General features: G+C 47.7%; 1 protein-coding gene across 2 annotated transcripts in view; it reads right to left on the bottom strand.

Moving 5' to 3' along the window:
- Positions 1-7,775: 7,775 nt before the first annotated feature.
- The window catches only part of LPCAT4 (lysophosphatidylcholine acyltransferase 4), a 31,219-nt gene continuing 25,140 nt past the window's right edge, over positions 7,776-13,854 (bottom strand). Inside the window, exons 11-14 of one of the 2 annotated variants that reach the window (XM_063138483.1) lie at positions 13,409-13,550; positions 11,783-11,881; positions 9,282-9,441; positions 7,776-8,398 (exon numbers count right to left, since the gene is read on the bottom strand). In XM_063138483.1, coding sequence (XP_062994553.1) covers positions 8,241-8,398; positions 9,282-9,441; positions 11,783-11,881; positions 13,409-13,550 — 559 coding nt within the window. In that variant the 3' untranslated portion in view covers positions 7,776-8,240. The remainder of the gene's footprint in view (positions 8,399-9,281; positions 9,442-11,782; positions 11,882-13,408; positions 13,551-13,854) is intronic. The other variant, XM_063138484.1, reaches the window with a different exon arrangement.

Genomic DNA, 13,854 nt, shown 5'->3' with positions numbered 1-13,854 from the left:
GCTCTGAGATGGCCTTCTCCAACCTGGTGTACTCCAGAAGTTTTGGACTTTCACCCTTCTCAGCTGGCATGAACAATTGTCAGGAATGCTGGGGAAATGCTGCTCTTAAGATTTCTGTGCCCTTACCAGTTGCTGGGGAACATGGTTGGGAGGGTGCTGTTTCACAGTGTCCTGCTTGTTGGTCTCTGGCCGATGGCTGGTTGGCCACTGAGTGAACAGAGCGCTGGACTAGATGGACCCTCGGTCTGATCCAGCATCAGGGCACTTCTTAGGTTCTTATGGTCTTACCCCATTGTCCTAAAAGTTGCCAGGGAATTCTCAGCACTCTCACAAAACTACCATATCCAGAATCCCTTGATGGAAAGTCGCAAGAAGTTTATTTTATGTATGTATGTATGTATGTATTTATTTCATTTATATCCTGCCTTTTTTCCTCCAAGGAACCCAATGCAGCGCACATAATCCTCCTCCTCTCCATTTTATCCTCGCAACAACCACCCTGTGAGATAGGCTGGGCTGAGATTCTGTGGCTGGCCCAAAATCACCCAGTGAGCTCCCATGGCCGAGTGGGGACTAGAACCCAGATCTCTCGACTCCCAGTCCAACGCTCTAGCCGCTACATCACACTGGCTCTTAGATAGTTTCAACTTTGTAGTTGGGATCTATGACTTTAGAAGATATTTTTATTCTTATTTTAATCCTGCCCTCCCTGCAAGGATAGGCCACATGGGAGAGGGAGGAGGCAGGGAGTGTGGCGTGGGAGGGGGGAGAGCCCATCGTAGCCTCACCTCAACCCTGTCAGCTAAATTAAGCTAACCCCGGCAAGCAACTTTCCATGCATTTCCCTGGGTACTTCGTAGCTAAGCCAGGATTTGATGCCCCTCAAAATGCACATGATGCTAAACATTCCTCCTCTGTCAAACCATCAGCAGTACCATTTGCTCCTCCTCTGTGACATCCAGTAGGACTTGATGAGCATGGCACTCTGTATAACCCAGCCTCTTGGCCACATCTTTGGCCCCACTAGGGGTGGAGACTGGAGAGAGGAGGCGGGGAACGTGGTGCTCCGTGTTGCCATATATGGGCCAACGCTTCTGGATGCTGCGTTGGGGGAGACGAACACGAAGCTGCCGTTTGTGGTGGTAGATGCAGGGTGGGCATCCCAGGCCTGAAACTCAGGTCTTTCCAGTCTAAGCCCCAAACCCTGTCGTTTGTGTCTGCCTCCTTCTACAGTAGCACAAGCCCTGCTCCTTCTTGGCTGCAGAACCACTTGTTGGCATGCTGGTTGGAGACTGACAGATGCCTCCCGGGTGCAGCCTGCACCTCACTGGCTGCATTACTGAATGAGGGAAAATTAATGACTTCTAACAAGGGGGTGGGCGAGGGTCTCAGGTGTGAGGAACTTTGCTCCCTTTCAGCGCAGGTCAATAACTGCAAACCCCGACATTTTCTCTCCCTGGCAGGTCGAAGCCGTCATACATCCGCAATTTATGGCTGACTTGCTGTCTCCCGAGAAAAGCCGGGATCCCCTGGATCTGGCGGAGGAACTGGCGGAGGAACTCAACTTAACACCGAACCAGGTATAATGCAGAGAATGAGATCTGTGGTGGGGGAATCAAGACAGGGGGATCAAATTGGTGTCAAGGGATGCTTCCAGGCAAGGCTTGAAGGGTACCATCACCATGCCTCATTCGTGGAATTGTACAGGAGGTCCAGACATCACCATCCTCCATCTTCCGGTGTTTTCCCACCACTTCTTCCCACGTGAGCACGATACATTAGCGACAACCCATGATCAACTTGGAGGTTGTGCAGCGTGAGATCCAGACCTGGGATGCTGGGTTGTTTAGTGGCTGAACAACCCAGCAGTTAGCCCAACAATAATTCACGGGTTAGCCGCTGGGTTGTTTAGCCTCTAAACGACCTAGCCGTCCGGGTTCACACGTCATGCTGCACAACCTACGAAGGAGCCAATTTGGGGTTGTGTACTAAAGCAGAAGAGGCGGGCACGCTGCATTTGTGCATGCCAACTCATCGGTTTAGGTTGCCGTTACATGCTGGCCAGGGCAAAGGGTGGCATACAGTCCTCATTTCCTGATCCCATTTGGAAGCCACCGTTTGATTGGCAAGCCCTTGATGAAAATAGGAGTTGCTCTAACCCAGAGGTGTTGAACCTCTTTCAGCCTACAGTCTGGGTTCCATTTTGGAGGAATGCCTTTCATTTGTGGGCGTGGCTGAAGGCAAAATGGGCAGGGCCAAAGGTCAGATGGGTAGGGCCATAATACCAAAAATCACCAGCATATTTTAGCTTAAAGCTCTTAGTGTCTTAACTAAGCCCTAGGAGAGGAATTTCAAGCTTTTTAGAATGGAGGAAAACTCATGCAAAGCTGGAAACCATCTACCCATCAAGGTTAGGGTGGAGCCAAAGAAAGGGGGGATGGCCATCTGGGGACTCCAGGTGGGCTGGATTTAGTCCATGGCCCTCAGGTTCTGCACCCCTGCTCTAACCCTTATCTCAATAGCGCTAGCTGTGTTTGCCTAGCATTGGTGACCACCCAATTGGACACGTTTAACTGGAAACAGGAAATGACAGTCAAATGGCATGGGGGGGCATTGTGCACTGCCTGCCGTGCACAGCCTTCCACTTTTGCCACTTCACTGCAACTGCCCACATAGTGGCATTAGCAATGTGCTCAAAAGGCCAAATCCTGCACATCCTGACATGGCTGAGGGCCAACACTAGCAAAGCTTTTCCCATAGCCATTCTGCAACGTGGAGGTCATTTTTCTACCCCTCCCCCTTCCTTTCTATGTTCAGCTGACAGAGAAAAGACTCCTGGCGCTGTCTGAAGAAGAAAGGGAGCCCTCCGTCTGCCCCACCTCCCATTCTGACTCCACCCCTTCTCAGTCTGAGGAAGAGGATGAGGTCAGTGGCAACGGCAAAGGGGAAGACACTTTGGGCCAGGCTATGAAGAGGCCTTCCACGAACAAGGGCATGAGGACTAGTCAGCCAGAATTCCCGAAACCAGTCATCAGTTCTCCACTGGCATTGCATCTGCACCAACGATTGGGAGATAGAGATTTTCCACCAAAGGGTGTCAGAGATGCAGTGAGTTCATCTCCTCATGAATGTGGCAGTCATGACTCTCAGGAAAGAGATCTGCCACCCTCTCTGAGGAATACAGATGAAGGAGAAACCAAGAACTCACAGGGACAGGACCATGTTGGAGGTCACCCTAACAGATTTCCTCATGTCCAATGGGTCAGGTCAGAAGCCACTCCAGACAAAACAGAAAAGAGCAGACTTACTGGGAACCTAGCGTCACAAAGGGACAACAAGGAAGGACAAGGAATTTCAAGGCCTTCTACCATAGAACGTTCAAAGCAAGATGGCAGTCAAGAAGGAAAGGTTAAGGATCAAGTAGAGATTCCTATGGCAAAAGAACAGGGAAGCGATGGTGTCATAGCACATTTCCATAATGGAGCTCAGCTAGTTTGGAACAGTCCAGAATCAGACCATAAAAAATGTAGAAAACAAGATGGTAGCCAAAAAGATAAGGTCAAATGTCTAAAGAAGGTTCAGGCTAACTGGGAAGTACATGAAGATGCTCTACAAGTGACTGGCCATAATAGTCAAGACTTAAACAGATTATTATTAGGCGACCATATAGCTGGAGAAAGGGCTCTAAAAGTTGCTTTGAATGGACATGGAGAACTAAATGTAGACCATGTGGAAGAAGTCATAGCTCAATCCCAAGTTCAAGATAGTAGGGGATCTAAGGATACCTCAAGTAAAACAGAGCTTGACTGTGAGAGTAAGGAGATGATATCTCACTGGGACAACCAGATGAAACAAGGTAGTCAGGAACTCATGCAGCTTGAATGTGAAAAACAAGATGGCTGCCAAGGAGAGACGGTCAAAGATTTATACCAGTTCCAAGCTATTTTGGAATGGCCTAAATCTACCCCTGATGTAATTGCAACCCAATTTGGAAGCATACACCCATGTAGCCAAAGTTTGGAAACACAAGACAATCTAACATTGGCCCTTCCTGGACCTGGAAATGAGCTTGATGGCCAAGAATCAGAAGTCAGTTATCAGAAGAAGCCACAAGCCATAAAAGTTAACAGCCCAGTCAAAAATAGAAGGTTGTCTGAAGATAAGCTAGCACCACAAAAGCAATCGACTCCCAATCAACAAGATGGCCAAGAGTCAACTGACGCACCCATGGTGGTAATGGATGAGGATGCTAACTTAAAGCCACATGCTGAATTCAGCAGGGAAAATGGACAACAATTGATTGATTCTAGTGGGATAGGGGTGCTTGAAGACCAACTACCAGGCATAGGTTCTAAGAATCCGCCATATGTCACCTTCTCAGTACTAGATTCTCCATCTTCACATATCCAAAAGGGCCCGGAGAGATTCCAGAAGTCTCCATGGCCACTCACAGATCACTGCAAGATTAGCCCTTGGGTGGAAAACCTATCAGATGACAAACACACTCTGAAGTCCACTATGAATCCTTCAGGCTATAGTGTCATGGTTGAGGCTGATGGATCCAGTTGTGGTCCTGGTGGAGATTACACTTCTTTACCCACCACTGCTGGCAAAGAAGAAGCAACAATTCCACAACAACTCATTCTTCAAAACAACCATGAAAAGGATGAATCCAACCAGAGATTTGAGTCTAGTGATCCACCCTCTTCCAAAGTCCACTGTGGGCCAGTTGGTTCAGAGGAGGACATGAAGAAGCCGAGTAAGGTGACAGGGGGAGAACTGTTCGAGAGGGTCACTGTGGCAAATGTTATGCTTCCAGAATTTCCTGGAGGAAGCATGGAAGGCACCCGTAAAGGAGAAGTCAAGGGGGAGGGGGAGGAAGAGGATGAAGAGCTATCCAGTTTCTCCTCCTTGCTTGCCTGCAAGCTCAGCCTTTCACCCCACAGAGGTCATGTATCTCTCACAATGGAAGAAGAGGACACAGTGCCCTCCTCACCCACAGATACCTGGAAACAAGGTGCTAAGATGAGGCATTCCACAAGGGGGCAGATGCCCCAGAACTCCCTTGCTCTACCAAACATGAACCAGAAAGCCAACCCAGCTGTCCACCATAGCCACAAGAGAAAGAGCAATAGCTCAGGTACTCGGAGGAGCAAGCGCCTTCGCAACCAGTAACACAGCCTCTTTTCTGGTGGAGGCCGACACTAGCAAACTCTGGCAAACCTGAGCAACAGCTTTCAAAGTCCCAACACTGGCACTGTCATCTTCATTACCCTGAGTTTTCAAAGCCCCACCACAGCTCCACAGATGAGGACCGTGCTGGAATACACAGATTGGTTTACAGTCCGTCTAGACATGTTTCCCATGGGATGGCAGAGACCCCTCTTTGTTCACGTTTCTTAATGAATTAAAAGACATTTTGAATCACACTTGGTTGTCCCCGCAAATTTGACTCTGCAAACTCCACCACCTTGCCTTATTGAAGAAACGTCATCGTCATTCCTTCTAATTTCAAACTCGGGTGAAACTGTGCTGATCACTTTTAGGAGTGAGAAGGGCCCACTCAAAAATACTTGGGGGGTGGGGGCTCCACAGGTATGCAGGAGTGTACAAGTTTGTAAATTAATAGAAAAAGAAAAATTGAGAACACCCTTCCCTCTACAAAAGCACAGAACTACGCCTCCCCCAAAGAGACCTATGCTCAATTGTTTCCAAGACTACGGCATGTGAAAGGCGGCACTTGAGTAACAAGCCAAAAAGAAAGAGGGATGTGGAGGAGATTTATCTGCTTAAGCTCCTAACAACATACAGCAGAGGTAAGCAGACTTCAGGCATCTTCTAGAAACTCAAGATCCAACCAGTGCAAAAGACATACACTGAAGGCACAATTCTGTACATATTTAGATGGGGGGAAAGTCCAACAATTCCTGGCTGGGGAATTCTGGGAGTTGTAGGAAACAGAGAAGTATGATGGGCAGTCATTTTGTTGCTACTGTTGCTAAACAATTGGGAGGGAGAAATCCTTGCTGATCTACTACATTATCACCCGGAGATCTACCAGTACATCCACATCATCTACCTTCTGCCCATCCTTAGCTTAACAGTACCCCCACGGTGAGTGTTAGGATTGTGGATAGAGGGGAGTGGTTGTGTGCTATGAGGTTAAATAAACTCCGCTGCCTGAATTATATGGGAAGGTTTCAAGGGGAAGTAAAAGTACTTCCCCTTTTTTCCATTCTCATGAATCCTCCCTAATCCCTAGATATGTAAAAATAAAGCACTCAGGTTCAGGGCTGACAACCTACCCCGAATTTTGAGCTCCTCAGCACTGAATAGCACAGCCAAGAAAGATTTCAGGAGAGTGGGCAAGGGGGCGGGGAATGTTCCTTTTCCTTACCCATATCTTGAGTCGCAAATAAAGCTACAAGGCTTCTGTTTAAGTGAGCTGGAGCCCTGCGTAGGAGCACTCCAGGGAGGGGGCATGAATACAATGCAACAGTTTGCACATGGCTGGCATCAACAGTAGGCCTGGTTGGGCAGCTGCCAAGGGCCCACACTCAGCAGGGTCCCACTTACAAGAACCTCTTGGACTTGCTCCTCCTTCTTAGAACATAAGAAGAGCCCTGCTGGATCAAACCAAGGGTCCATCCAGTCCAGCACTCTGTTCACAGTGGCCAAACAGCTGTCAACCAGGAACCCACAAGCAGCACATGGGTGCAATGCCACCCTCCCACCCATATTCCCCAGCAACTAGTGTATACAGACTTACTGCCTCCGCTACTGGAGCTTGCGCTTAGCCATCAGGACTAGTACCCATTGATAGCTTTTTCCTCCAGGAATTTATCCAAGCGCCTTTTAAAGCCATCCAAATTGGTAGCCGTCACCACACCTTGTGGTAGCGAATTCCAGTGTTTAACTAGGCATTGTGTGAAGACGTCCTTCCTTTTATCTGTCTTCCTCTTCGCCATGGCAACCTGATGCTTCACTTGCCTCTTGCTTTGGCCCAGACCATGGTGGTGGTGGTTGTGAGGAGGAGCAGCGGATGCCGCGGCCTATTTGCTTAGATGCCCTTTCTGTTGAGAAAGGAAGTGGTAGCAATGATGACACATAGGATGAGGAGCAATAGCGGCTGGGGAGCATGGCAAGCCTCTGGAAAGGCAGACTTGCTGAGGGCAGGCCCCCACTGAGGGTGTCTTACCTAGGGTGACCATATGAAAAGGAGGACCGGGCTCCTGTATCTTTAACAGTAGCATAGAAAAGGGAATTTCTATGCATGCATGCAGCACCTGATGAAATTCCCGCTTCATCACAACAGTTAAAGCCCTCTTTTGTATCTGGTCCCTCTAGTACAGCTCCTGCAGCTTTAACTGTTGTGATGAAGAGGGAGTTTCACCAGGTGCTTCCTGCATACCAATGACACTTGCTTAACTTCCCTTTTCTAGAGAACTGTTAAAGATACAAGAGCCCTGTCCTCCTTTCCATAGGGTCACCCTAGTCTTACCTGAGGACCCTCAAAACACTGGAACCGCACTGCTTTTGCTCCGCCTTCAACTTCTCTGGTGGTCCAGTTAAATGCAACCTTCTTGCACTAAATCAATGTGCAAAACGTATTTGAAATGAAGTCTTGACGTTCAAGGCACGGTCTTTACCTCTTGTCCACCATGCCCTGAGACACCTCTCTCTCAGTTTTCCATTAAGTGCCTTAAACACACACACACACACACACACACCAGGAACCGCCATTGTTTTAAAACTTAATACATATATCTTTTTTTTTATTATAGAGATATAGATATTTATTTTATATATAAAATAGCACTTCTTTATATTTTACAAAACAAAAAATTAAACAGAAAGCAACGGCATCTCATCCTTCCATTCTTCCTTCCCCTTGACAATAATAATAATAATAACAATAATAATAATAATAATTATAATCAACAACGTAAAATAAATGATATAATTAAAACATAACAAAAATAATAAAAAAAATTAAAAGAAACGGAGAGAAGCCCCAATCCCCAAAGAACTTGCGGCTGTGTTTCCCCGGTTACGGTTGCCCTGAGATGGGGGTGTCTCCGCCCCCTCCGCCTCACCACCACGGCGGCAGGGACCGAGCAAACGAGCAGGAGGGGCGGGGTTTTGCGTGGCCAAGGGTGTGGCATGGCTGTGTGTGTTTGTTTGTGTGTGTGTAGGTGTGTGTTTTGTTGTATACACATGGCTAAAGAGGTTTGGGGGTTTCAGTCTGCCTTGCTCTTGGGAGGGGCTGCAGGGACACCATTAGCATAGGAGGGCGGGAGGCCAGGCTTGGAGAGAGAGCAGGCCACGGGGGGGCGCAGGTACGTGCTGAACAGGCGAGCATAGTCAGGGTGGCGGAGAGAGAAATCCTGGAATTCATCTGGGTGAAGGAAAAGAGAGGAAAGGCGAAATGTCAGTATAAAGACGACCCCATAAGATGCCCCAAATGTCAGAACCCGGATCATAGAATCATAGAATAGCGGAGTTGGAAGGGGCCTACAAGGCCATCGAGTCCAACACCCTGCTCAATGCAGGAATCCACCCTAAAGCATCCCCGACAGATGCTTGTCCAGCTGCCTCTTGAAGGCCTCTAGGGTGGGAAAGCCCACAACCTCCCTAGGTAACTGATTCCATTGTCGCACTGCTCTAACAGTCAGGAAGTTTTTCCTGATGTCCAGCTGGAATCTGGCTTCCTTTAACTTGAGCCCGTTATTCCGTGTCCTGCACTCTGGGAGGATCGAGATGCCACAGATGCCACCTATATCATGGGTAGGCTATCAGACCTCCTCCAGATGGTTTGGGCTCCTGCTCAATGGATGGCTAATGGGTCAGTAATGATGGGTTTTGTAGTCCACATCATCTGGAGGCTGGCAGGTTCCCTACGGTATGCCTACATCCACTTACATACAACATATACCTCTAGTTCCCCCAGATTCATAACCCTACCCACCCAATTCCTACACAGGGCTTCCTTATCGTGTCCCCAAGCTGCCTGAAAACAACCCCCTCCTCCACCCCACCTCATCTCACTTCTCTGACATTATTTGCTGAAAGTATTTTGAATAACTTTTGTTGGCCTGCAGACAGGGAGGGAACAAAGGGAGACCCCTCCCTCCTCGAATCCTGATGTTACCGGCCCTTCCTTTACTCTAGCCACAATAAAGCAAAGGCAGCCATGTTGGCCGCAAGCAAAAATAGTCCCACAATAACCCCACACGTCTCCCTCTTCTCTCCTCCATACCCCTGTTTATCAGAGCTCTCACCAAGGGTCAGTCCGTCCTGGCTGCAATCCCCGGCACAGAGCCGGCTATAGAGTCCAGCCCCATCCGCGTTCGGCGTCCCCAGCAGGAGGCGCAAAATGGCGCAGAAGCCATCCTGGCGCAGCCGGTGGCCCCCTGGCCCAGCATCCACCTCTGAGAATAGCTGGCGGTGTGGCGGTGGTGTGAATATGAAAGAGAGAAATACCGATATGAGCGCCGACTACAACGTGGAACGCAGCCGGCTTGCGCAACCTGGGCCTTTGAGACAAGTAACTGCTTCTCGCTCCATCTGGCTAGCATATTTCTCAAACCCGAATGGGCGTATCTGAGATCCACCAGATCAAGCGGCTTTAAAGGACAGACCCTACTCAGTGACAAGAGTTGTAAACATTTACCAAGTCTTTTGGGCTTCAAGAATTAAAGTATATGGGTAGTGTTCTCTGAAACCTTTCTCAAGCTACACAACACAAATAGGGTACCAAAGGATACATCTGAATTGCTCAAACAGCCTAAGGAAATAACAAACTTCAGCTAAGATGAGGCAGATCGCGAACATACCTGGGTCCCTCTCAATCTAACAGTAAATATCCAAAGCTCATATTTACTGAAATGGAAGGTACGATGGGCAAAGTCAGCCTAAGCATGTATAGCGAGTTCCTCATTCTCTCAGGATCTCTCTCCCAAACTAATCAAACTCGGGCCTTTCATAACTCTCACGATGCCAATGACCTCGTCCAGAGTTTCTGACCTGGTCATACCACCATGCCCATTTTTCTCAATGTAACCAGGTCTGCCACTGAAACCAGTAACACCCAGATGAAGGTACCCCTGGCTAAGCTAAGCTATGTGCTGCTTCCAGCACTTGACTTGCCCATTTATGGCAGCCTCCTTCCATTTCCAAGAATATATTTCATTCCTCATAGATGCCTCGCAATCCTGACATACCGAACTAGTCCCATCTACAAGATACAACAAGTTTCAATGCATATTCCACTACACTTTCCCCCCAATGGTGATACTCACAGCTCCACCCCATTAAAGCCTTTGCGTCCTGGCCACTTGGCTGTATGCTCTGTCTGCCGCTTTCGTTCTATAGGTCTTTTAGCCCAAGGGCTGTATTGCAGCGGTAGGGCTCAGCTGAAGGCAAAAGGGGCCAGGAGCAAAATACTGAAAATACCAGCATAGCTTCGCTTAAAGCTCTTCCTACCAGTTAGTAACCCTTAGGAGAGGCATTTCCACCTTTTAGAATAGGGGAAAACCATGCCCGTACTTTAAGATCTTCAGGGGAAGCCCTTCTCTCAGTCCCACCAGCATCATAGGCATGCCTGGTGGAAACATGGGAGAGGGCCTTCTTGGTGGCTGCTCCAATGCTCTGGAACTCTCTTCCCAGGGAAGCTAGACTGGCTCCCTCCTTGATGGGCTTTTGGAGGCAGGCAAAAACATTTTTGTTCCGGCAGGACTTTGGCGAATAATCTGGACCTCCGTCTATGCTAAGGACTTTTAAAATGTTTTAAATGTTTAAATATTGGAACATATTTAATATATTTTTAACTTTTGTATATTTCTATTCATAGGTTTTAAATGTATATGTTTTAATTTTTATATTGCTGCCTTGAGACCCAGCATTGGGCAAAAGGCAGGAAAATAATAAAATAATAATAATAATAATAATAATAATAATAATAATACCACCACACAAAAGCTGGAAAATAGCAACACAATAGGCAGTCTGGGGAAAGTGGCTAGGGACACAAAGCAGGCTGGAATTGGCCTGCGGGCCAGAGGTACTTCACCCCTGCTATAACTGACCCACAGCCTCACCTTCCATACCTCAGAGCCGCCCATCCCATTAGCACATCCCCTTTCTGTGTTCAAAACCCCTCTCATGCTTCTCAAATCCTTACTGGCAAAAGCTGTTTATTTACACCACCATTTCTCTGGGGCCAACAAAGGCTCACCTCCCGCCAGGTACTTTGTTTACGTTCAAGGGACGGACTGGAGGCTAAAGAGCCTTGAAAGAGAGTCGAAGACCCCATGAGGAAGACCGGGGTCTCCTGGTTCATCTCTCTTTCATCAAGCACACTGGAATTTGTATTTGTCTGCGAGTATTTCCTCCCCTGCCCCCACACACAACCACCCAAAACACACATCCAAATTCGTGGCAACTTCACCCCAAGTGCTGTTTCATCCCTAAAGACCAAACTGGCCCGTATTAAGAGTGGAGACCTAGATCTCCATCAAACTCCATGATTTTGAAGGGAAAGTGGTGGTGAGAGGGGGTGCTTGACCCTTCCCCTGCCTGCTGCTTGACCCTTCCCTAGCTGCTATTCCCAAATGGGTCTTTCCTGCTAGGAAAAAAAAACAGCTGGGGCAGAATTGTCCTCCTTGCCATTTAGATGTTTAATGGAGGCCTGGGTTTCCAGACCAAGGTCTCTGCTGGGTATCTAGCTGGGCTTCCTGCAGGCCCATTCTCTTTGTCCATCATATCCAATCACAGCAGGTACCTCAAAGGCATGACGCGTCAGTTCCTGTGGGTCGTGCTCGCCCTCCAAGACCTCCAGGGCTAGGGCCACTTCCCGGGAGTCCATGTTGCCTTCAGCGTCCTGAGAACAGATGCGACAAGGAAGAGAGGATGGATTCCATTGGGACTCCCACCCAATGGGAAGAGCTGGATGTTCTTCTCGGTCACTTTTTTACCTCAAAAGTAGCAATTCTGGGATGGGGTGTATGGTGTTACCCCACAATTGAGTATCTTGTATATGTCTAGATTAGTATGTCTGATAAGTACGGAGTGTTAGAACTGAGTGAGTGTGGTTTATGATGTAATAAGTGGGGGGAAGGATATAAGGAGAGTGTTGGGAGCTTGTGAGGTTGTGTGAGTTTGGAGATTGAGTAGTGCGTGTGAGGAGAGTTGTTTATTGAAGAGTTTAGATTCTAGGGACTTAGGATTGGTGTGAAGAGAGTGACGTGGTTGATGTGTGGAGAGTTTAGCTCAGGCAGGATTGAAAGTATTATATTTTGATTTAAAACTTTTAAACAACAATAAACTTATTTTTATTTTGTTAGCTACCCAATACCACATGTCAGCTTGGCATTATTTAACTGCCTTACAGTTATTAAACACCCACACCGGAGTATCCCCACAGTATATTTTGAGAGATCCTATATTAAACCTGTTTCCCTCATAGCTAGGGGAAAGGTTTTAATTAACCCTCCCTCAGGTTTTCAAGTGTTGGTGCTTGGCCTGAGGAGGGTTTATGTGATGTCGTAGGGTGGAGTTATCCATAATACCACCTTTTATCAAAGATGCTCAGAGCCATGGTTCCCCCGCCCTCTGTTCCTGCTTGAGTGCCATTTCTCTTTCTTGTTCATTCTTCCTCAAGTGATTCCAGCTATTCAGTGATCACATATTGGATGTGACACCAAAGGAGGCGGGTGACTTCAATTTTGGTAGGGCTGTGAATCCATTCTGGGTTTTAGTCAGAACCATCCACAACTCTAAAGGACCTATCCAAGGTGCTTACCCTATTTTGAGGGTAGGGTTCAGTACTTTGGATGGCTCTTTTAGAGGACTGGCTGCTTCTGACTAAAACCCCAAATGGATTTAGAGCCCCATCAAAATCAGAGCCACCAGCCTCCACTGCGTGACCCTACATAGCCCATCAGATACAGACAAAAATAAGGGCAAATGAAGCCGCCTTAGAGAGCAATGGCAGTATTTTCCTGTGCTAGTCACATGGGAAATCTTAGCCAATCAGGGAGCACTTTTAACAACCAAACATTTCTGCAGCCCTTTTTTAGCACTCCCTCACAGTACAACCTGCCCCTGCCCAAATTTGCCCAATACTTCTTTTTAATAGTCACATGGACAATCCTAGCCCGTTGGGGAACACTCTAACAGCCAAACTTTTTTTGCAGCAACTTCTCTCCCAATCTGGACAAGGCTGCCTACCATGGTCTCACAGGTAATCCTAGCCAATTGGGGAACACTTTAACAATCACATATTTTTGAAAAGCTTTTGCAGCACCACTGGATTTTTGTAACATTATTTTTTTTTTAAAAAAAACCCTCCTTCCAGTGCAGCCCAATTTATTCTCTGAATGTTACATGCCCTCCTAGTCCAGTTTACCTGTTGGAAATAGACGTGGAACCCTTCAACCACCTCCGGGCAGTCCACCCCCAGCCAGTCAGCCAGCAACTTTGGCCCTAGCCGCCCCGACGTGCCAACCGGCAGTGAATCCAGATGGCACTGTGTCCCCTCCGTCAGGCACCTGCAGAAAGAGAGGTAATCGCCAAGGTGAAAAGGAGCCAGATGTTAACATTTATTTTGATGCTCTTCTTTTTCCATCCCCCCCCCAGTTTTTCAACGTGCTCCATTTAAAAACAAACAAAGGCCAAACAGGTTCCTGTGCGACGTAGCCGCACGTGTGTATTAGCAACCGTGGAAGGGGTTCATGAACTTGATCCAGACTTTGGTTGGAATGATTGTCTTGGGGGACAAACTACAAAATTATAAACTTAAAAAGAAAAGGCGATGAAAAGGGAAGAGAATGGTTTTACGCCCGTGGCGAGTGG

This window comes from Elgaria multicarinata, chromosome 11 (assembly GCF_023053635.1).
Source record: "Elgaria multicarinata webbii isolate HBS135686 ecotype San Diego chromosome 11, rElgMul1.1.pri, whole genome shotgun sequence".
Taxonomy (NCBI): domain Eukaryota; kingdom Metazoa; phylum Chordata; class Lepidosauria; order Squamata; family Anguidae; genus Elgaria; species Elgaria multicarinata.
The sequence above is the reverse complement of the archived record's forward strand: the minus strand, read 5'-3'. Positions and strand labels throughout refer to the sequence as shown.